Source organism: Eptatretus burgeri, chromosome 5 (assembly GCF_056783735.1).
Source record: "Eptatretus burgeri isolate ZD-2024b chromosome 5, Ebu_testis_v1, whole genome shotgun sequence".
Taxonomy (NCBI): Eukaryota; Metazoa; Chordata; class Myxini; order Myxiniformes; family Myxinidae; genus Eptatretus; species Eptatretus burgeri.
Genome location: NC_140965.1, coordinates 112,286,281 through 112,311,498, shown reverse-complemented (window position 1 = coordinate 112,311,498; position 25,218 = coordinate 112,286,281). Strand labels below are relative to the sequence as shown.

General features: G+C 43.1%; 1 protein-coding gene across 3 annotated transcripts in view; it reads left to right on the top strand.

Annotated features, from left to right (window-relative positions):
- The window catches only part of LOC147027167 (CUB and sushi domain-containing protein 3-like), a 1,179,270-nt gene that overhangs the window by 529,608 nt on the left and 624,444 nt on the right, over window positions 1–25,218 (top strand). For all 3 annotated transcript variants that reach the window (XM_085883358.1, XM_085883359.1, XM_085883360.1), the window contains 2 exons: window positions 16,057–16,245; window positions 18,072–18,188. In XM_085883358.1, the coding sequence (XP_085739484.1) occupies window positions 16,057–16,245; window positions 18,072–18,188 (306 nt within the window). The remainder of the gene's footprint in view (window positions 1–16,056; window positions 16,246–18,071; window positions 18,189–25,218) is intronic.

Sequence of the window (25,218 nt, the reverse complement as noted above, 5' to 3'; positions counted from 1 at the left end):
GATCCATTGTCCGGGACGGTTCTTTTTATAACCCCACCACCAATTATAATCAGTGGGGGAGCTCACCCTCAAACACTGAGCACGAACTTTGCCGACAAACGAACTCGAAGTCGCACAATAGCGGCGCGATCGCATATCAGCACAACACGGAGTGAGCTGCTATTAATAGCATAGCGAACGGCACGACACGAGGCGTGGGCTCCCAGCTACCAATTCAGAGCACGTGGTCGCGGCAGGCGCCATGGCAGGCGTGGCAGGATGCCGGAGCATGCATTGACTGGCTTCGGAGACAAGTGTCGAAGTCCTTGCAGCGGTGGAGGAATGGTGACAACTGTATAGGGGAATTGCATTCGTTTTCCTTTGAATTGGACGAGGCACGGCGGCACATCGACAGGGTTCATGAGGATTACGTGCGAACGGAGTCACAACGATTGGTCAAGGTACAGGAAGAAAGGAGGGAGGAAGAACAAAGGCAAACCAAACGCGAAGAGGAAAAACGGAAACACGATTTGGAATTAAAAAAAAAACTGAAGGGAGAGGAAGAAGAAGGCAATCGGAAAAGAGAAAGCCGAGAAGAGACGATAAAAAGAGGAGAGAGATCTCTGGAGGAAGAATGGGGAAAAAACTAGAAAAGGAAAAAAGTGAACACTATGTGAAATTGGTACTACTGAAGCGAGAGGTAGAAGAAGGCATTCGGAAAAGAGAAAGGGACGATAGAAATAGAAGAGAAACGCCTGGAAGACCGAGGGAGATACGGTAATGAAACTGAAGAAATGTGGAAGAAAGCATGCGCAAGAGGTGAGGAGATGAGAAAGATAATAGATGAATTGAGGAAGGAAGCATGCGAAATGAGGGAGGAAGCATGCGAATTGAGAGAGGAATCATGCGAAATGAGGGAGGAAGCATGCGAAATGAGGGAGGAAGCATGCGAAATGAGGGAGGAAGCATGCGAATTGAGAGAGGAATCATGGGAAAAAACTCGTGTTACAAAAACACCAAAGCAGAGAGAGAAAATTACAAAACAAACTGAGGATGTTAAGAGAGGAAAGAAAGAGAACGGAGAATAAAACGTTAAGGAATCACACTGTACAGATCAAACAGCTGGAAGCCAAGGTGAGATTAAAGAATGAGGAACAAGAAAGCACAAAGAACAAGGAATGAGACAGGAGAAAGAAATCAGCCAATTGAAGGAAATAACGAGATTGCAGAATGAGGAACAAGAGAGACAGTGGAATAAAAAGCAAAAAGAGTATGAATTTGAAACTGAACAACAAAAGGAAAAAACAAGGTTGGAGTATGAGGAGATAGTGACAGAAGAACGAATGAAACAGGAAAGGGAGATCAACAAAATGAAGGAAACTATGAGATTGGAGAATGAAGAACATGAGAGACGGTGGAGTAGAAAACAAAAAGGAAACGAGATTGAAATTCACCAACTCAAGGAGAGGGCAAAATTTGAGTCCACGGAGATGGAAAAACTCCGGAAAGAGAACCAACAACTCAAAAAGCTTAGAGAGGAAGAGCGATTCAACAGGAGTCAGGAAGTAGAACGGCACAATAAGGTGGGATGTGTGACAGCACCACAAGGAGTAATGTTCGTGGTGCAGGACTTGATTGACACCACTCGTCGGATGAAGGAACAATTAGGGCAAACCCTGATTAAGGAGACAGAAATAAAAATGGAGACGATGGAAATAACAGAGACAAAGAAGGAAATAGAAGTATTGCCAGAGACACGGGAGATGGACCGAGTCGAGACTGAATTAAATAGAACGAAGGAGGAAACGGAGACGAAGATCCAGGAAGAAACTAATAGACACGAAGAGACAACAGAAATAAAATGTATAGAGACTCGGGAGATAGAAAAAGTAGAGGAGAGACTACACAATAAAGACGGGGTGAAAGTCGAGCACACACACACACACAGGGTTAGTGGAGGACAATGAGGGTGAGCTCGGGGAATGTGTTGTGACCCAGTGAAAGCAACCGGATAGCCTCCGGATAGATAGGATAGATAGGATAGATAGGTGGAAGACCCCCTGCAAAAATGGGGAATGGAGGGAGACGCTATGTTCCCTTGAAGCGGATCTCGAACAGGTGGGTCCGGTCGAGCTTTGCGAGGTGGAGCGGGCGAGTGTTGCGAATGGATACACACAGAGCTTGGGGGGTATGAAGACCCCGGGAACCTTTGTGGTGACACGATTCCCCATTTTGAGTGTCCCGGTGTGTGTGTTCACGAGTGTGGCGAGATGTGTGCTGAAAAGCATGCATTGCGTGGGTGAAAGGTTGTGTGTGAGTGAAATGGTGTGCGAGGTTGCGAGTGGGCCGAAGTGCGTGCCGAGATATGTATATATATGTATATATATGTATATATATGTATATATATGTATATATGTATATATATATGTATATATATATATGTATATATATATATATATATATATATATATATATATATATATATATATATATATATATATATATATGTGTGTATGTGTTCAGACAGCAGGAGGCGGGTCGTGCCGAGAGACGAGGGCGAGGCCAGAGAGAGAGAGAGAGAGAGAGAGAGAGAGAGAGAGAGAGAGAGAGAGAGAGAGAGAGAGAGAGAGAGAGAGAGAGAGAGAGAGAGAGAGAGAGAGAGAGAGAGAGAGAGAGAGAGACAGACGGACGGACAGAGGGACCGCTCTGACCTTTACAGGACTTGCAGCGCGGGGGGGGGGGGGCACTCCAAAGCAAACGTCATCACCTGAATCGGGCGCTCCGATTGGTCCCGACCCCTCACGTGGCCGGCAAACTTTGGCCAGAAACCACCTCACTTCGTTTCCGGCAAGGCCATCTCAGACAGTGGCAATATTCCGCTCCGACCCCACGATATGACACAAATTGTCCACACCGAAAAACCCCCAGGCCGTGCCCTGGCGACCGGCCGAGGGTCCCGCATGCCCACTCGGGCGTCCAACCAGCGCCGATCAATGCGTGCGCCAATGCGGCCCACACTGTACATTCCCCGGCTCGATCACAACTTCGCTGGCCGTAGAGACGAGAAGATGTTCACCATCCGTGGGGAATCCGCTGCTGCCAGCGAGGGTCGAAGGTACATCGTTATGGATAAATCCATGCATGTTTCACGAGCAGCGTACATGTCTGTCTTTGAGCACATTCCATACAGCGCGAGCGGTTCGGCCATTATGCACGTTGCCAGCGCTAGCTTTCGCACGACTCCGCTAGCGTGTGCTCGGGGCGATCACCAATATGTGTCGGATATTGAGGTTGAAAAGGAACAAGCCACTTCTATTCCGCACACTCGTATCCCACCCAACATGGCGTGGAGTCGTCTTTATCAGCCTCCGTATGCGTTTCGTGCAGCGTGGGTGTTGTGCTGGCTGTTTTTCCTGTGTTGTGAAAAACACCATTCGTGCATGCCTCTTTAGTGGTATTCATTCGCTTGCCTTTTTAATGCAACCGGCAATCTTCCCCAGATCATCGGAAGCTCGAGCCATTAATCCCGCACTGCTAAGCGCATGATATGACTCGCTGCACACGTTGGGTTTTGGACTCGCCCGGGAACGAGAGCTCCGTGCTGCAGTTTCCTCATCGCGGCGCCACACGCGCTGGCCTCAATGAGGGCCCAACTCGCAGTGAAGGCGCACGTGGCTGATTTACCTCAGGAAGAATAAGACGAAAAGAAGAGTCAGGACGAAATGAAGAAGAAAATGATTTAGGCAATCCCAGCTATGAGATCATCACAATGCACTCCCTTGTCCCGCTAAACAAAATGAAAGGGACTATCTACATGTATAATAATGGAATAACTGTCTTGGGACCACTATCTGTTGGATGCATGTGGTTCCGAGAACTGCAACAATATGTTCTTTCCAGTACTCTTCTGCATTTGCTCGCTTTTGTTGCATTTCTTAACGGAGCATTCAAAGTAGCTATTTTAACTGAACCAGATACAAATATTAACTTTCCGTTCATGTTCAACAATGACGTATATCAGGGGTTCACACAATTTTTTTTATTTTATTTGTTTCTCCAATAAGTACCAGCAGAAATGGTTCAGTACTCATGAAAAAAATAAGTCAGCTTTGAGCGTGCTCGTCTGCTTTCCCAAGCGCCTCTCAGCTTATCATGCATCTTGCTCCTCTGTAAGCTCTCTCTCAGAACATCCTCACCAGACGAGACACTCTCAAGCCGCTGTTTTTTTTGTTTGTTTCGCATGCTCCTGAACCTCCTCTTCTTCATCCTTGCTCGCGTGTTCTCCTTAGATCTTTTTTTTTAAATCTTGCATTATAAATTTACAATACAACTTGTAAATTATAATGTTATCATTTATAAACTTAATTTTTTCACTTAAATTTTTTAATCACAGTATATTAATTCTCAGAATTATCACAGAAGAATCTTACCGACACTAGCTTAGAAAACCTTCCATCAAAAGCCCCTGTTGTACTCGTACACATTTGCGCTGTCGGAGCATCTTGGAAGTCCGCATTTAGGTTTTTTTTTTTTTTACCACGGATGAGTACCTGAGTTCCAGTTGTGTGAACCCCTGCATATATCACAGGCCATCACAGTGTTATGTCAAATCCTATACACTGTGCAATCGTTTTTCTACTTTCGTGTTGCATTCCCACCAAACTTGTGTTGGTATTTCCGGAGTGTATTTAATAAAAATAAAATCACGACTGGTTCTACTCGGTGAGCAGTGAGCACAGTGCATTGCAAAATTGAGAGATTTCTTATCATAGCGAGTGGTGGCGGGGACTAGCATGGGCTTACGACTGGAATCGAGGAATCTCATCAGCCACCTTGAAAGAAAATAAATCCTCCGTGTCGGAAATATAATCCAGAACATTCAGCATTGAGATTTAAATTTACTGGATCCGAGAATGAACCAAAACCACATTGCGTTATCTTTCAGGAGGTATTGTCAAACGAAGCACTTAAACCTGTGAAATTTCACCATCATGTATCTGCAAAGCATCTGGAATGTGAAAAGAACCCACATTGAGTTTATTCAACAAAACAAATGGGAACTTTGTCATCAGGAGTTTTCAATGTGTAAAATGACAAGTCCACTTAATAGTGATTTGAAAGAATCTTTCCTGATTTCACTGAGGATTGCAAAGTCCAAAAACCCCCCACAAGGTTGGGGAAGATCTTGTGAAGCTCTGTGTGAGAGATGTGTTCAAATATTTCTTTGGCTTCAAAGCAGTTAAAAAAAACCCAAAAAAACACTTGCCTCCTTTCCAATTTCAAATAATACAGTTTGTTGCCACATTCAAGGTATGTCACTCGATATAGAAGAGCAACTTGTTCAACGTCTTCCAGGTAATAGATTCGCCATTCAACTCGATGAATCGACAGATGTTGCTGGTTTAGCTCAATTCCTGGTTTACGTGCGCTATCCCTGGGAAGGTGAAATCGTGGAAGATTTCCTGTTTTGTAAACTTCTGGAAACTCGGACAACCGGTAAAAAAAATCTTCAAAGCTCTTGATTCCTTCATGTGTGAACATTCTTTAAAGTGGTTGGGTTGTATTGGGATATACACCGACGGTGCACGTTCAATGAAGGGAGTGCACAAAGGTGTGATTCAGCAGGTAAAACAAGTTGCCCCTGCAGTACTCGTAACCCACTGCATTGTTCACAGAGAATCCTTCGCAGCTCGCCATTTGGAGCCAGATCTACACACTGTTCTGACAGATACAGTGAAAACAGGAAACTTTGTGAAAGCAAGGCCACTTAATGCTCATCGTTTTGCTGCACAATGCAATGACATGGGAGCTGATCACGTCCAACTGTTGCTGCACATGAGATCCGCTGGCTCTCACGCAGATGAGTCGCATTGTATATTTGAGCTCCTCAAGGAACTGCAGGAATTCTTGACAAACGCAAACTCCAGCCAATTCAAAGACCAACTATTTCTTGCTAAACTTGCATATTTAGCTGACATATTTAACCTTTTGAATGATGTCAACCTTTCACTGCAAGGCAAATATATGAACATTTTTATGCTCAGCGATAAAGTGATGGCATTCAGGAAGAAACCGGTGTGTGGCGAACTCGCTTGGAAAATGGAATTACTGGAATGTTTCCGTTACTCAGAGAATTTCTCAGTAATTCTGAGATTGGATTGCCCGGTATAAAAGCAGTTTTGACCACTCGCCTTCATGCCTAAGATGCGCAATTTGAAACCTACTTCAGAGACATTTCAGATGACAAGTGGCAGTGGATCTGTGCATCGTTTTCCGAGGATGTCATTTCAAACACAAACCTTCGCTGCCGAGCCCAAGATCAGCTGGTGGATTTGTCATGTGATGGCAGCCTGAAGGTAAAATTCAGAGAGCAATCTCTCACGGCCTTTTGGCTCTCCGCTGAAAAGGACTAGGAAGAACTGTCAGGTGAAGCAATAAAAAATATTGCTTCAATTTGCAACAACCTATGCTTGTGAAGCTGGATTCTCTTACTTAACAGCCCGAAAACAAAGTACAGATCTCAGCTCCAGCCAGAACATGACATGCGCGCCTACCTATCCCCAATTTCTCCTCACATTGATGAACTGATCGGGAAGATTCAAGCCCAGGGCTCTCATTAAGTTGTGCAAGTTACATTCATACTTTACACTCTCCATGTACTTATATCATTTAAAATGTCACAATAATAATATAATTGTTAAGTTTCATACTGTTATCATTTTATAACACTAATTTGAACACATTTATAAGGGTCTGCTTTTTGACAGACTACACACAAACACTCATTGTGCATGACATCACTTTTCGTCTGGTCTATGCACGAAAAATTAGTTTTAAATTTTGTGAAAAAAGGGGGTAAGTGGTCCGCAGGGAAAATGCCAACATCAGGTGGTCCATATGTTGGAAAAGGTTGGGAACCACTGTGTTAGAGCAATCCTCACATTTACACAAATCAGTACAAACGATGCCATTTTTCAGGCAGGAGCAGTTGGCCGACTTGCACGGGCCATGACAGCCACATTTTACGAGCTGCAAGACAGCCTGGGGTGCTGGTTTATTAATGCATTTGATCGGAAGATATCCAACTGCAGGATCAATTTCCCATCCATTCTGTTCCAGTGGAGGTGGCAAGGGCATTGGAAAAGTGTATGACATGTCCCGCATTGACATATTGTTCGTTCGCAGAATGTGGGGGAGTAGAGCCCACCCGAGTCGGAGGGAGATTCTCACCCTGAAATTTTGTTTGTGTTGAGGAATAGCTCCCACTGAAGAGCAGGGAGAGTCTCTTGGTGACTACTCGCAAAATATACTTTGCAGACAAATCTTCCATAAGATGATTCTCTGTAATAAATGTGTCTTGTTGCATTTGACCTCCAAGAGCCTCAAGTGTGAATGGGTCTTTTCCCAAGTTCTCACATGTTTGCACGATTGCATCATTGTGGGGCAATGACAATTTAGCAGATACCCAAGTTTTCTTTGATGTGCCGACGAATTTCCCACCCTACTTTGTACCAGTGAAATGGTGCTGAATGTCGGATAGATGCTGCCTGATTTCAGGATATACGCTGCCTGATTTCAAGATCAGTTTGGGTCTCATTTTACCCAGGAAGTGCATGTATCTATTGTCACCTTTCATTTTACGTCTATTGTCACCTTTCAATAAGTGAAGGTCCTCTTTACCCTCATATGGACAAGGGGAAAATACATAATTTTGTCCTTGGGTGTGACACCACAAACACACTGTGGATATCCACGATCGTCAGAAACAGATGGCCGACCAACTTTAGGTGGAGCTGTCACACTAGTAGGAGAACAGTCTCCTTTGTTTTTTCCTCATTCAACGAACAGTCTGTGTTCTACTTGTTTCACTACGACATGCGTGATACCTGACCAAGCTCAGTTCAGTATGCGATAAGCTTGCCATCTGGTGATCAAGAGGCTTGAGATGAAGTTCACCAAATTCAGCGCATTTCTCAGCGTATTCCTTGATCGGGAGTATCTTATCGAGACCAGGATCAGGCACTAGGTGGTCGGGAAATCCTCCTCCATTTCATATGACACATATTGGTGAAATATTATCAGACATTCTTCTTTATTTCTGTGATTTCTTCTCAGATGAGAATGTGTAGACAATTGCAGAGGATTAGTGATGAGGAATCGACCAGGTTCTCTAAATATCTGAATTTTTTTTTTAATCAAATTGTAGTTATGAGAGTAAAAAATGTAAGTTTTTGGGTTTGACCTTGACCTGAGGACATGACCTTGACGCTGTAAGACCTTGGAACATGTCTCAGTCAATTGGGCATCCTAAAAACTAAGTTTACTTACTTAAATTGTCTCTATCAGATCATGCATTGCTGTAATATGGCCATTTCCACATCAATATAGCTGTATAAAGGTCAAGGTCATGAAGGGATCACTTGACTCCATTAATGGGGTCCAAAAAATTGCCACCTCAAGTATATTTTCTGTTTATTAATATCCTAAAGTACCCAAATAAACAAAATCAATTTAGGCATCAAAATTGAGCAGGAGGTGGTTTTTGGAGCATGAGCCTCTTCAATATATAGGAAATCCATGGATGAGAGGTGTCGAGTTCCTTCCTTTTAATGTTGGTACTCATGAGTGTCAGCAGTGGATATAACACAGGCGCACGCGCGCGCACATGCACACACACACACACACACACACACACACACACACACACACACACACACACACACACACACACACACACACACACACACACACATCTCTTTTTACCAATATACGCAAAAATCTATCATAATTTCTCTTGTGGACCTGGAACCAAACATACAAAATAATATATATTACATTATAACAGCCCTCACAGCCCGTGCAGCTCTCACTCCCAGCCCACACCTCCTCCAAAACATGATTAATAGTAAATATCATTTTAAACTTATCTTGTGCATTGACAAGCCCCAAAGATGACTGGCCCATCGGTTGTAAGAAGCAACCAAACCAGATATGGTGTCTCCCTCTGAGAAGTCTGCCTGAATGTTGGTAATGATGGCATTGGCTTTCCAATTGCAAACATCTATTAAATAAATCACCAAGCCTGCCAATTTCACACGAGATAATCTGGCAAGTTTCAAAGTCCATTTCCTGGCAGCGATGGTCAAAGGTTTGGGTGGAAAGTACCCATCCTACGTACCTTCAGGCCTTGAACCAGTGCATGTGTCCAAGTAAGCTTGCAGTGTGGTGAGCTACAAGCTATCACCTTCATGGATGAGTTCAGAAAGTTCCCTAACTCTTTCATTGTGCAGAGGCACACCCCTTTCTCGCAGGTACATTTCCAAGTATTTTTTGTTTATTTTAGAAGCTTTGTGAGACATCTTAGCTCACAATCCTTATCTGGCAAGTGTGTTATACGTTTAGCTGCCCCAATGACCCCTAGTGCTCGGGGTTTCTTTGCATGCTCACCAAGCATTAGGGGAGGATGATGTCAATTTGAAAGTCGCTTATTGGGCACACAAACACAACTGTTTTTGAAGACAAAAATAGTTTTGCAACTTTGAAACATCACTGTAGAGATCTTAATCAGAACCTTATTGAAGTGACGAGATTGAAGTTCCACATTCTGTGTCCCAATTGTTCCAGGTTCTAATTCATTGGAAGTTGTGCTTCATTTGTTACTTTTGTTTCTTTTCCCCTTTTTTCTTAACCAAACCAAACATTTCCACTTCTTCAATGAAACGTTCTCAAATGTTTTTCATATCATGCTTTTCCCTCAACTTTTCAGCATTAGGAGGCAACATCATCATTTTAAGCTTGTCATCATCACTTCTCCATGTTGTTTCCTTGATTTTGAAGTGGTAAGGATGGTTGTGGCTAAATTGGGATTGGTATCAACATCATCGGCCCCTCTCTGACTGGCAATGCTCCATAGTCTACCCTTCTCTGAGTGTACCATGTCAGTATCCTCCCCCACATCTCATACAAGCCCCCGTTCTTCCAACCTAATCCCTTATATATGACTTCTCTTCAGCATCCCTCCACTTCATGTGCCCTCTTTATTAATCCCCCCTCACCCCACCCACCTAAAACTTTCCCCTCAACCCACCCCTCAAAGCTTTCCCCTCATGCCGCTCCCTCTCAGCTTCCCTTTCATCCCAACTCTCTCATCTTCTCCCCCTTTCCGCACCCTCCCATCTCCTCCCCTGTGCCGCACTCTCCCAGCCTCCCACCCCTGAACAGCACCCTCCCAGCCTCCCCTCCTCCCCAGCCTCCCCTCCCACCATCCTCCATTCCTGTGCCTTCCCAACCTCCCGTCTATTCTGCATCCTCCCAGCCTTCCCCCTTATCACACCCGCCCAGTCTTCACCCCTGTCCCGCACCCTATCAGTGCCTCCTTTCCTGTCTCTAACTGAGTGGACCTCAAATCTCCAAGGCCTTGGTTCCAACCTGACAGATCTCTTAATCCAAGTCACTGCTGATAAACAGGAGATCATTGACAGAATCCTTCCTCCACAGCACATCCTTGACTTCTGGTACGATCTCTCCCCAGCTATTGTCTCCTCTGATTTGATCGGCTTGAACCCTGCCCTCATGGTGGAGCTGCAATTTACATGAAGAACTCAATTTCTCACTGCCCTTGTATTGATCTCACACCTCCCAATCACCAGGAGTACCTTTGGCTGTGACTTTCCCTTCATTCCCACCTTGTTTGTCTGTGTTGTACCATCCTCCAAACAGTGAAGACTCCACTTACATATCTTTCTCAGACAAATGAACCAACTTTTAACCACTCATCCCAACTCTCCTTTCCTCATATGTGGGAATTTCAATTATCACAATGCATCTTGGCGAGGTGTTGGTATCTCTCACCAGCCATGGCAATTCAGAACTTTCTGACCCACATTTCCCGCAATGACAAATCCTTCCTATTGGACTTAGTGATCAGAAACCTCCCCCCTGTTCTTCCTCTGCAGCAAATGGTTCATCTGATCATATGCTTGTGAAAGTCAGCATCTCTCTGGCTATTCTCAGAGAGCTGAATCGGTGCTCGTGATTCTGGTGGTTCACTCAAGCAGATTGGCAGGGACTGCAAGCAGCCATCTCTTTTCAGGACTGGACACCCATATCTACTTACCCTGATGTTAACCCGCTCTCTCTTCTGCACAGATGCATCCCATCTCGTCTTCTGTTATCCTTCCATTCTTCAGGATGAATTTTATTTTTTTTTCATACTGGCCAGATCAAGCGTTGCACTTGTCGAATTATGATGTCGCGTTTCAATATTTTTCCATGGAGCAATTTTGGAGATATGGAGGTGCAAAGTTTTTCAGTTTTTCCAAGATGGTGCCTGTACCACGTGACATGAGATGTCATAATTATCGTTAAAAAAAATTAAACAGGGGGAGGCGCTCTAATGGTGAAAATTGTGTCCATTGGACCAACAATTGCAGACATTTTTTTTCATACTGACCAGATCAAGTGTTGCACATGTCGAATTATGACGTCATAATGAAGACACCGATGACATCATCATTAACAAATGTTATTCTGCATGGGGAGTACTTGACAATGAGTCATGTTTCAATTTTTCCATGGAGGGTTTCTGAGATATAAAGGTACAAAGTTTTTCAGTTTTTCCAAGATAGCACCTGTACCACGTGACCTATGACGTCATATTTATGACTACAAATTTCTGCAGGAGGAGTCGCACTGATGTGTAAAATTTTGTGTCAATCCGACTAACGGTTGCAGAGAAAATGAATTTTAAAAATGCAGACACGTACGCACGCACACACACACAACACATGTACAGACGCACACGGACGCGACCGATTGCTTAATCCCGCTTTTCACTTCGCGAGCGCAGGATAATGAGCTGCAAAAACCATTCCCTTTAAATATATACCTGCTAGTTTACTTCCAATCATCAGCAAAGTCATGGAATCCATCATCACAGTTGAATATGAAATCCTTTTCTCCAATGGCCTCATCTCAGATCATCAATTTGGATTCAGACTAAGATACACTACTTTGCACATTCTGTTTATGCTCTCCCCATAATGGATGACATCCCTCAATGTGAGATATGAGATCAGGTCCATCTCTCGATACATATCTTGAGAGCTTTCAATGGTCTGACATCCCGCCTTGCTTTCTAAAGTCTCTGCCTATGGTATCCAAGCTTAACTCAACACATGGCTTTCTGACTTCCTCCACGCTGAGGCAATGTGTGGCTCTCAACAGAATTCTATAATCTCCTCTCCCTGCAAAGGCTGGAGTGCCCCAAGGCAGTGTTCATGGCCCAGCACTATTCCAAATTTCCATCAATGATCTCTCTGACTCTCTGGAAAATCCTCGTTATCTATTTGCTGACAACACCTGACATCTGCCCTGACATTCCTCATCCTTCAAATAGGCAGGCAGCAGCCTCTTGCCTCTCTTTAAACCAAGATAGAATCACAAGCTGGTCAAACACTTGCAATATGACTTTTAATCCTTACAAATCTCACACTCTCATTCTTTCTCTCCGAATGAGAGATTCGAATTGCAAACCCTCCAATCTAGTTTCTTAATGATCCTCTTGAAGAAGTTCAGTCTTTCAAACGCTTGGGTCTCATGATCTTGATATTCATGAAACCCAAGAGTTTAAAAGACCAAACTTCTTCAAGAGGATTGTCAAGAAAGTAGATAGGAATGTTTGCCATATTGTCTTTCTTGGACAAACCACATTTCAAAGTTGGCCTCCAAATCCAGTTACCAACTGGGCATCCTCCTTTATGCCTGGTGTTGGGTTAATGGTTAGGGTGGCAGGTTTTGGGATCCCACTCAGCCATTGATTTAATACCGGGTGGGGTTGACTCAGCCTGTCATCCTTCTGAGGCCGGCAAAATGAGTGCCAGTTTGCTGGGATGATTGAGCCATTCAACTATCCTGCGTCGGAGTGGCCACCCGTCCAGGATTGTTACCAATAGCCCAGGAGACTGCTTTGGCAGCACCGACATTCTGTCCAGAGTATGGTCCCAATGGATGGATGGATGGATGGATGGATCCTCCTTCGTGCAAAGCCATTCTTGGCACACCTGAACTCTTATCCACCAACAAGGCCTTCGTACCCAGCTTTATGGATTACATTCTCCCTTCTGGCCTTGTGCCTGGTCTCACTGCTCGCTCAGCTTAACAAAATGGAAACCAAGGACTTCAACATCATTGGAATGTCCTGCAATGAAGCCGAGTCAATGGGCCTGCCTACTTCACATTGCAGACAGGTTGGTGGTCTCACTATCTTCTACCGCCTCCTTTCTGGTGTTGCACCCTCTGCTTTTGATGGTGATGGCTTAATGGTTAGGGTGGCAGGCTTGGGATCCTCGGGTCCCCGAGTTCAAATCGCACTCTGCCATCCAAACTTGGCCTCCAAATCCAGTTACGAACTGGTAACTTGGCCATTGAACTTGGCTGTCATCCTGTCATCTGACAGCCTATCATCCTCTCTAGGTCGGCAAAATGAGTACAACCTTGCTCGGATGATTGAGCCATTCGAGTATCAGAGTGGTGACCGGTCAGGGATTGTGCCCAATAGCCCAGGAGACTGCTGTAGCAGCAGTGCTGACACTCTGTCTGGAGTATGGTCCCAATGGATGAATGGACCCTCTGCTCTGTCTGTGCTTTGTCCCACCCCCCCCCCCAAACCAGATCTCTATGTGTTGCACACAATCAATCAGCAAATACCAAATGTTGAAACTCCTAAAATTCAGAATCACTGCACACCTCCATTCATTTGTTCTTTTTCTCACCTGTGGAACTAACTTACACCTTCTCTTCAATCCCATCATTCCCTGCAAGTCTTCAAGACAGCTGTTCACCACCATCTCAGATCGTCCCCAATCCAAAACGATGATATTTTCTCCCCCTGTGAACCCCCCAATCCCGACACCATTCCCCACACCCAACCTCACCTTTTATAAATGACCATCTTTTCCTTCCTGAGCAATTACTTCTGTATTTAATTTGTTCACCCCATGCATCACCCCAACCATCGTTCCTCCCCGCACTCATTGTTTGTCCTTCATCCATCTTTTGTCCCTCGGCTTTGCTGTTGCTGTTTTCCCCCTCTCTACTGTTCCTTTTGTTCTTTTCTCTCCTGATCCATTCAATCAATGTTTGAGCTCTTCCACGAGCTTTGACTTGGTATTAAAAAAGAAAAAAGACAATGTGACAAACATTTGGAATTGATCAAGCATTTTGATTGAGTAAAGCATATGTGAGGTTATTGTAATCATATGTTATGTTATTCACTTGTGTTATCGATCTGGATCAAGGCCGGCAACGAGAGCCTCGATTGTTTTGTTTTTCGTGGATTGTATTGTATTTTTTTTCCCCAGGCTGTGTATTGTTTATTATTTTTATTGTCACTTTATCCGACCTCTGAGCTATCCTTTTATCCTAAGAACTTTGCCTTCCGGAAACAATGTTTCTCAAAATTAGATATGCTGATCATTTATTATCAGGAAGGTGTTGCAGAAAACATGATTATTTTTTAAATATTAGGTCATAGGTTCAGAAACAATGAAATTCATGCACAAGTTGCTGATGATACATGTATGTATATTATTTCCAAAGAAAAATATTTATCAATGCCATCCATGACATTGATGAGTAAGCATGCCTCGTGTCAAGAAATATTCAGAAATGATATATCCCCATGGTGGATTTTGCAGACTTTAAATGGAGATTTTCCCCCTATTGAGGCAGTGTTAACGATGCAGGTAACACACGTTCACCTTGTATCTAAAATATATCGTGGTATCTCTAATGTTCACCAGCGAAATACTGACATGACATGAGGACGGTCGGGCAAACAACCTTATCCAAAGGGTTGAAAGAGTTTCTCTTTCAGGTTAGAGTTGTTGTTAGGGTAAAAAAAAAAACAAAAAAGGGTCCCTCCTCACCTCGTGGTCCAGCTGTTGTCATATCACCAAAACTACTGTTGTTACCCCATGCATGTGAAGTGAAATGTGGGGTTAAGCAAATGATTCACTTCTGTCCATCCGTCCATCAACAAATGTCAGTTTATGATCGAGAAACGACCTAATTTCAATTGAACGTTATATTTTAAACAGGAATCTGAAAATGAACCTTCAGTTTAGCAATACTTTGGCTCTGAATTCATCCCGATCACGCATGCTCATCCATCCATCCATTTGGACCATACTCTGTGCAGTGTTGTTGCTGCCTAAGCAGTGTACTTGGCTATCGGGCACAATCCTGGACGGGTCGCCACTCCGACACAGGATACCAGCAAGCTGGTACTCGTTTTGCCGACCTCGGAAGGATGACAGGCTGAGTCAACCCCACCTGGTATTAATTCAACAGCCAAGTGGGATTTGAACGCAGGACCCAAGGATCCCAAGCCCACCACTCTAGCCATTAAGCCAACACCAGACATACGCATGCTCAGAGAGGAGTGAAATAATGTCTTCATGCTGTCTGCCCACCTGACAGTCAAACAGAGTTGAAAATCATTCTAAAAGTGAAACTTACTTTTCTTAAGGACGTCATCAAGGACACATACAACAGACACGAATACCTAATGTAACGTGTTAAATAGGGTGGTGTAATAAACACTGCGTCGATGGCGGTAAACTTCCCGAATTATTATTTTTTATACGACTTTTGCAATCTTCATCTGATTTAAATTTAATAATGTACTGTGCTTGAACACCATAGAACACAAATCGCCTTATTGTTGCTTTCAAAGAACCTACAGTTTTGTAGGACGTGGATATGTTAAATAAGGTGGTATGTAAGACCCCATCAACGGTGCTATACTTCCGGAATTTTTTTCATTTAACCTTTTCAAAACCATTCTTTTCTTTCAATGTAATTGTAGACTTAAACACTGCATGGGGTAAGGTGTTCTATGAACTCTCGAGTTAGTCAACTACGTTCAACCTTATCAGAGCACGAAGATGAACTGACTTGCTCAAACATGATGGAGGACAAATTGTGCTCCTATTTTGCTCTTCATAAATTTGTTCCCTTGCTTCTCATCAAACTGTTTTGTTTCTAGTTCTGTGTGGTGCACTTTTTTTTTTTTAGGTGTACCACGAGGTGGCCACGTGTGTCCTGATCCTGGCATACCTGCACATGGCCATCGTGATCGAGCAGACTTCTTCCCTGGTGCAGAAATTACTTTGTCATGCGATCCAGGATACCATCTAGATGGTCATCATACACTTACGTGCCAAGGGAATGGGCGATGGAGTCATCCTTATCCCACCTGCACTGGTATATAATGATACACAAAAAACATGCTTAACATTTTTTTAGCAATAGGTAGAACAATCTGCAAAATGGAACTTTGGTGTCTACATTGGCTTAGAGTGTTATGAGATACCCGACCCGAATGTGGCACCGGTGAGGTAGTGAAACGCAGTGCGAGTGAAACTTTCGATTTTCACTCCAAATTATTCAGTCGAAACACTGCATAACCCACAACAAGCTTGTGTTTAAGTGTAACTAGAAATGACTACAAAGAGAGATGTGACTGTCGCATGGAGTATCGTCTTATTAATGTAGAAATGCTTTGGGCATTGTGACAAGGGGAGTAGACCGATTTCTGAAATTGCTGGCTGGGTGGGCCATGGAACTGGTATTGGTAGAGTTATGCCCAACAGCTTTTGCATCAAAGAGTTTATGATTTACTATAAAGTTTATGATGATACATTTACTTTACTAAAAGCTGCAGAAATACAATGAAAGACTGCAGTTGGGGAAATCGGCCTCAGAGAGGATGTGAAGAAGATAATACAGGCAAGGCAGTACAATCCACTTTATCCAAAAGTTTTCAAGCAGCCCTTTTTATGCCCCCACCGTGATCATCAGACTTTTTATCACCTTTGTTTTCTTTTACATCTGTGACACATTATTCAATAGAGCATCAGCCATTCTTTTTCACATTTGGTGTTTGTCTAAATGTTTAATTAAGTGATAAATGTTTAATTAATATACTTTAGGTTTCCTCCCAGCTGATTGAATAAACCATGGTGATAGAACACTGAATAGAACATGTAACTGGTATTGTACTGCTATATTCACATCATTACAAGTCTAAGTTTATTTTATATTTTCGGTGGATTGAGAAATTCCCTCTTCAAAAAGGAAATCAATAAAATGGCGAGTAAATCGGGACTGCGAGCAGGGGCGTGTAGCACTGGGGGGGGGGTGGAGTAGCATTGGGATTCTCATTAATGTACTTTTTGTGAAGATCTGCTGCTGTGGAGGAGCCTGGTGTGGCTCTGAAACGGCGAAGGACATACATAACTTGTGTAGCCTTTCATGGCTACACATACATAAGATACATAACATATATAACATATACACATACATAACATACATTTCATGGACATACATAACTTGTGTAGCCTTTGTCGCTTTCTTCAGCAAGAAGAGCATGAGAGGGCAATATGTATGGAGGGATAATGTGGATGTATCTATGTGATTACGATAAAGAAAGACCCACGCACATATCTCACCTGTGAATGGAGGGAATAACCAATCAGCTCTCACTTAATCAATTAAACCCAGGTGGCTAGGATTATATAAATAGATTAACTCCTTCCATACTCTTCTCGGGCTTACCTTGGTAGCCTTTCTTGGTTGCTTTATGCAGCTTCTTCAGCAAGAAGAGCATGGGATGAGTCTATAACATATATATATATATATATATATATATATATATATATATATATATATATATATATATATATATATATATATATATATATAAATAAATATGATAATGATTTCCCATTGCACTGATTAATGGCCTGAGAACACATCTCTTGAGATAATTACTTTAAATATCTCCAACTCAAAACAAGTTAACAAATCAAGTTTAAACCATTAATTTTTGTTTACTAGCCTTTAAATTACTACTACTACATGCATATGCAAAAGACATGTTATGACCAACAGATATGTTCCGTGGTCCAGTTGGCTTAATGATCTTCTTCAGATTTTACTTGTTACATTTGAGAGTCCTCAGATTGTGATAGATAAGTTGTTCTCCATCAGTGATTTAATTGTATAAATGAATGTTTTATGCCTGGCAGCGCCATGCGGAGGTTACTACCAAGCAAGCAGTGGAATCATCTTGTCACCTGGATTCCCAGACTCTTATCCAAATTTCCTGAACTGCACTTGGACTGTGGAGGTTTCCTTTGGCAAGGGTGAGCAGCTGAGGCGATATTGTTTTATTTATTTGTGTTTCATTATTGATTATTACTTTATATTCATTTGTTGGTTCTGTTTTTTTTTGTTTTCAATCACAAGACAACAGACATTTTAAGTATACATGTTCTTGCCAATTTTTTACATCACTGAACACTCGCATCCCAATTTCTCAGTTCTTAATTTAGGTCATACATCCTTGTCACATATAGTCCTGCAGCGTCATCTGATATTTCAGATCAATTGTTCAAATTTGCATAAACGCACCAAAATTGGTAAACATGTAGAATAATGTATTCCGAACAATTCTAGATATGGAGCCACCCGATATTGTGCCTTGGTCAGCTTCGGCGACCATTTTCCAAAATTGCCGCCATTCTACTTTAGCGAAATTGGCTGTATGCTCTTATTTTCTTTTTGTGTTGGTGGTAGATATAAGGAAAGTGTAAAATTCAGTAAATTGACCATGAAAAGGCGTATTCAAATATTATGAGCCAGTATTTTTGGTAAAAAAGCCATTATTTGATTTGTAAATTGCTGCTCTCCTGAAACTTTTTGCTGAAAAGTACCCATTATTACCTGGAGAACAAGAGTCAAATGATATTCATCACATTCAATGGGCTTGGAATCAACAAAAATTGCATTATAGATTACATACTTTACTCTATTTTGAAAAGGGAACTGATAATCATGAAAATGACAAACTCAGAAAATGTAGTCAAATTATTGCACACTTCACTTTGAAGTGGCTACGGTTTACTGTCGACTACCATTCTACCAGGACACATGGTACACGCATACATCAGTCTTGCACAATATGAGTTTCTGAGCTCAAGTGTACTGGCTCTGGATCAAGAAGTCAACACTTTTACAAGCAATGTGACTTTGCATTTACACATTCTAAGCGAGGTCGATATCTCAGTCTGTGTCTACTGCGTCTGTGCACTGGCATTCTCCTTCACAAGCACACAGTCCAGTGCATTGCAGATTAGCCTTCTTGCATTTGCAGCGGTTTCTACAGCCTTTTTTTTGCAGCCGCACGACACCAGCTCGAAGCAGCTTTTTGAAGCCTCAGGGAGTGTGGTCCAGAGCGGTTCGTAGGACCCATCCTCTGTTTGCCGCCAGCCCCAGCTTGTTGGTGATGGAAGCATGGGTTGAGGGACCAAGACCTGCCCCCAGGCATAGCCACCCTGGAAGACTGATCTCTTCACATGCTGTTCCAAAGCATCGTAGGTTGGTGGGATGCACTGGACGGAGTTCCTCTTGGCGAAGAGTTTCTTTCTGGCCTCGTTGACGTCTGTATATGGACTGGTGCGGTCATAGAGGAGCACCACAAACCTTTCAATGCAGTGCATTGTGTCATCCTGGATGTTGACTGGCGTGGTGGTCAGGGTCACAAGATAATCTGTCAGTTCTGGAAACGAGTTCCATGTAGCCCAAGCAGATTTCTTCCCATGCCCCACGAATGCTGATACCGTGTCACATCCAGTCATGGTCATGACAAGGAGGTCACGTGCCTTCTGTGGACCGAGGAAGGCAGCTATTTCATGGGCAGAGATGTAGCAGTAGTTCTTGCCCGTCCCAAAGGCAATCCAGAGTTCATCCACACATGGTAGTGCCTGGGCTACCATCACCGCCAAGACGGCGACGTCGGTGTCTACGGTTCGAACTTGAATCCGATGGTGGTCATGTTCTGCAGCATGGGCCACATGTAGCATGATGCGAGTGTCCGCCTCTTCTTGACCGCATGGAGCCAGAGAGCTTTCATCTTCCTGCCTTGGAAGCCAGATGACTGCTTCACCATCAGTGACTACCAGCTCCTTTGCCTCGTCATGGAAGGACTGCACCAGCACATCGGACAGGAAGGTGAAGAGCTCAACCTTGTTTGCGTCAACACGTAGGAAACTCTGCCAGTTTCCTGGTATGGCTGCGGTGCTCAGCACGCGCTGTCGCACCCATTTTCCTCATTTCTCCCTTGTCGCCATCTTCAAGGAGCCATCTTTGTCGCTATCCAAAACGAGCTATAATACCTATAATAAATCAATACAAATGACATTTGTATTGTTTTTCTTTGTAAATGCACATCACATGGAGTATTTATCACCTCTGAGAAACCTACAAAGAGAATAACAATGACAGATATCCCATGTTGTTAAAGTAGAATGGCGGCCATTTTGGAAAATGGCCGCCAAAGCTGACCAAGGCAAAATCTCGAGTGGCTCCATATCCAGAATTGTTCAGAATACATTAGTCAACATATGTACCAATTTTGGTGCTTTCATGAAAAGTCGAACAATTGGTTTGTTATGCTGCAGTACTAATATGAAGTAATCATCACGTAGGATAATTACTTTCATGAAATATGGAGGAAAATTAGTTGATCTTTTCATCTTCTGATCTTTTCATATTTTTGATTCCACATTCACATCTGAGGTAGCAGTGGCTTCTCTTCTTTGAGGTCACATGACATTGAACTCATTCCAATGTAACGATCTGTACATGATTTTCCGGTGTTTGGATGAGTTCTGATTTATTGTAGTCAAAGAGAGAGACAGGTGTCAAAGGTAACTCTGTCTTCATCATCGCCGAACTCATACTTGCCCTTGTTGTCCAGTCTCACGTTGATGACTTTTCATCACGCAAGCTGTTGTATGGGATGACAGTTAGAGTTCCTTCAGAACGTATTCACACCAATCGACTTTTGTCACCTTTTGTTATGTTACAGCCTGAATTTAAAATGGATTAAATTGAAATTTTTTGTCACCGATCTCCAGAAAATACCCCATTAATGACAGTGAAAACATGTTTTTAGAATTTTTTTTATGAATTAATTAACAATGAAAAGATGAAATGTCTTGCATCAATAATTATTCAACTCCTTTGCTATGACACTCCAAATTGATCTCAGGTTCATCCAATTTCCTTTGATCATCCTTTTGAGATGTCTCCACAACTTGACTGGAGTCCACCTGTGGCCAATTCAATTGATTGGACATGATTTAGAAAGAAACACATCTTTCTATAAAAGGTCCCACAGTTGACAGTGCATGTCAGAGCAGAAACTCCACCGTGAAGTCCACGGAACTGTCCGTAGAACTCAATGATAGAATTGTGAGGAGGCATAGATTTGGGGAAGGGTTTGAAACATTTTCTGGAGTGTTGAAATTTTCCAAGAGCACAGTGAGCTCCATCATTAGGAAATGGAAAGAATATGGAACTATCCAGATTCTTCCTAGAGCTGGCTGTCTGACCAAATTGAGCAGCCGGGAAAGAAGGATCTTTGTCAAGGAGGTGACCATCAACAGAATGACCACTCTGACATAACTACAGAATTCCTTGGCTGAGATGGAAGAACCCTCCAGAAGGACAACAATCTTTGCAGTACTTCACAAATCTAGGCTTTATTGGAGAGTGGTCAGTAGGCCAGCGGTATAGGTCAGATTTTTTGGTACTTAATCAACTGGCTTGACACAAAGCTACAAGAGGTCTCATATGAAAGATGGGGATCTCAGTAACTCATTTTGCCCTGTTGTCCTCATTTTTTGGTGTGCGGCCCATGAAATATTCACACCTAAATGATACCCCCATTAGAAAATTTTGACCATTTCCGAAAATCAGTGAATTAGCCATAACTACAAAGCAATGCGCCGTATTTTTACATGATTGGTATTGAAATGTGCAGAATGAACAGGGGAATACTACTAGTTACTTAATGGAATACTTCCAGATAAATATATGTACATTTGAGTGCTTTTAATAGAAAAATGACGTAATTTCCGGACCGCTAACTTCGAAAATCATCAACTACAGAAACAAACATCTGCCAATTGTCATATTTTTTTCTTTATTTTATATGTGTTCAGTTTACCATATCAATATAATGAGAATATTTTGAAACAAATTTCTACGAGCAAATTATACGATATAGTGACTGAAGTTTGCACAAGTGATGTGATAACTATATGTTACACCAATACACATTGTTCTACGAGAAATTAACTGAAACATATATTTTGAGCGAGTGTCCTCGATATGTTCAACCATCACTGTCCGTGTCATTTTGGTCACCATGTGACAGTTCCTTGCCACACTGCCTGTCACTGGTGGCACACATGCACTCGTTAGTGCAAGGCAAACTGTCTTGTGAGCAGCTGCAGCTGTTGGTACATGGTTCACTACCACTGCATGAACAAACAAGACCATCTAACATCTCCGCTGATGTGGGTCCATCAAACAATGTGGGATGCAGCACACCTTCTCCTCTGCACCATCCAAGACCCTCTGGTGTGGGAATTTCTGGATTTGCCACGTGGGCATTCATCCATACTCGTGTTTGGTGAACAGATCTCTTCACATGTTCGAGAAAAGCTGGTTCGGACGCAGGCAGCTCATGCACTGGGACATCTTTGGTCGCTGTGAGTTTCTCGCGAAGATCATTCAAATTTGTGTGTGCATCCATATATTTCCCTTGAGAATCATACATGGCACTGACTAAATGTCTTGAAGCAGCCACTGCCTCCTGGAGATCGTCAGTGGCGAGGACTTCGAGGTGTGGACCATTATTCTGGAGATGCAGTGTCTTCATAGCTTTCCATGCTTTCTTTTTACCATAGCCGAAGAATGCTGACACAGAGCCACATCCTGTCAGGGCATGAAACGCAGGAAGCCGGTTACACATTTCTGGAAGCAAGCTGTAACATATCTGATGGACCGGGATAAGCTGCATCCTGCTGATGTTATTTTCTCTATCCATATTTCGGCAGTGTCCCGCTGCTAGTGGACTGCTAAGGCAAGCACATCAGTGTCTGCTGATTTGATTGTAATGGACCCACGCACATTGTTACGTCTGAACTCATCATCGGCATGCTTCACATGAAGAAATATCCGAAAATCTGCCTCTTCCTGCATTGATGCGAGTTGACTGTCATGATACATTCCTGCAGATGAAGGGCATGCTGTAAGCGAACCATCAGAGAAGTCACCAGCCAAATAGATCCGCTTTTCTAGGTGATCTGAAAGTTCTTTTGCTGCTGGTGCATGTTGCGTGATGTGACTACAGATGAAGTGTGTCAAGGTGGATTTGTTTGATGATAGAGCCAGGCATTTCGTCCATTGTGGTACTGGGTGTCCAGCAATGACTTGGTAGCTTCGGGATCCACCAGCAACAGCAAGGCGTCTCGTTCTTTCCTCTGTCTTCACAGAATTGACATCATCATATTGGTCAAAGACGTCGATGAGGGTGTGGTGTGTTTTGATGTAATGAGGCAACTGGTTTAGGTAACACTGCGCCAAGTTACCAAATGTACTACCATTTCCACCCAGGATATGGAGTTCAGCCATAGCTTCCCTGATGTACACGCTGCAATGTTGGTTATCACTGGCAGTGTTTTCGTGCTCTTCATCAACTAGGCCCTCGAGAATATGCCCTAGTTCTGCTTTGGTGTTCTTCCGTGGAGCTCCATCTTCATGAAAGATAGATGTCGGAACGGACGTAATGGGATAGCTCAGGACGTGCTTCATGTTCAGGTCAGGGCGGACTTGAGTCAATAGCAAAGCACGGCGGAAAACCATTTTCGGGTTGATTGCAACCAATGCTTTCTGACCCATAATCAGGATTTTTGTTTTCTTTTTGGAAATCGAAAATGTTTTGAGTTTTGAGTTTGGGATTGGCTGGTACATGCTTCTCTGCCCCCCAGTGCAAAGAGATTCTGTGATGTACTCTTCCATCTGTCTTTTCCCCAGGTTGTGGACAGACAACAAGGACTTCTGAATATCCTTGGAAGCGATGACACCACTTGATATATTCACAAGATGTTCATCTTGATGATCAGTGGACCTGAACGGATGTGTCATATTGTCTTCGACATGACAAATCAATCGCTGAACATGCTGTTCATCATGGTTCAGAGCTGCAGGGCGCATTTGTTCATGACCTATGTCGTCCTTCTGGATGGTCCCACTTCTGGATCGTATGGCAGATGCATATTCTCCCAAGCTTTGTCGTGTGATTGTCCACCGAAGTAGTGCAGACTCTTTTCTCGTTAGGCCAACAATGCCACCGATGCTATTAGCATCCCTAACCCTAAGCCTAACCTAAACCCTAACCCTAACATATAATGATGTGGTTGTGATACTACATTATTCTCCTGTCCAATCGACACATTTCAATACGAAACATGTATGAAGAGGGCTCTTTGTCTTGTAGTTTATGGGAAATTATGTGATTTTCTGAAATGGTCCAAATATTCAGATGGGTGAATCCTTCAAATGTGAATATTTCATGGACTGCACACCAAAATATGAGGACAACAGGGCTAAATGTGTTACTGAGATCACCATCTTTCATATGAGACCTGTTGAAGCTTTGTGTCAAGCCAGTTGATTAAACTCCTAAAATATAGCCCTTTATCGAGGTTTACCGCTGGCCTACAGACAGAAACCACTCCTGATGAAAAGGCACAGGGCAGCATGCCTGGAGTTTGTAAAAAGGCACGTGAAAGACTCTGAGAACATGAGGCAAAAGATTCTGTCGTCTGACGAGATGAAAATGGAATTATTTGGCCTGAATTCAAAGCCCAATGTCTGGCAGTATCCGAGCACGGCTCATCACCCATCTCACACCATCCCTGCTGTGAAGAATATTGTTGGTAGCATCATGCTATGGGGATGTTTTTCAGTGGTTGGGACTGGGAAAATTGAAAGGACAGAGGAAACAATGAATGGAGCCAAATACAGGCAAATCCTTGAGGAGAACCTGCTTCAGAGTGCAAAAGACCTGAGACTTCAGTGACGATTTATGTTCAAACAGGACAATGACCGCAAGCATACAGCCAAAGCAACACTGGAATGGCTTCAGAACAAGAATTTGAAAGTCCTCGAGTGCCCCCACCCAAAGCCCAGACTTGAATCCGATTGAGAATCTGTAGAAAGATTTGAAGATTTCTGTTCACCGACGCTCCCCATCCAACTCGACAGAGCTTGAGCAAATCTACAAGGAAGAATGTGAGAAAATCCCCAAATCCGGATGTG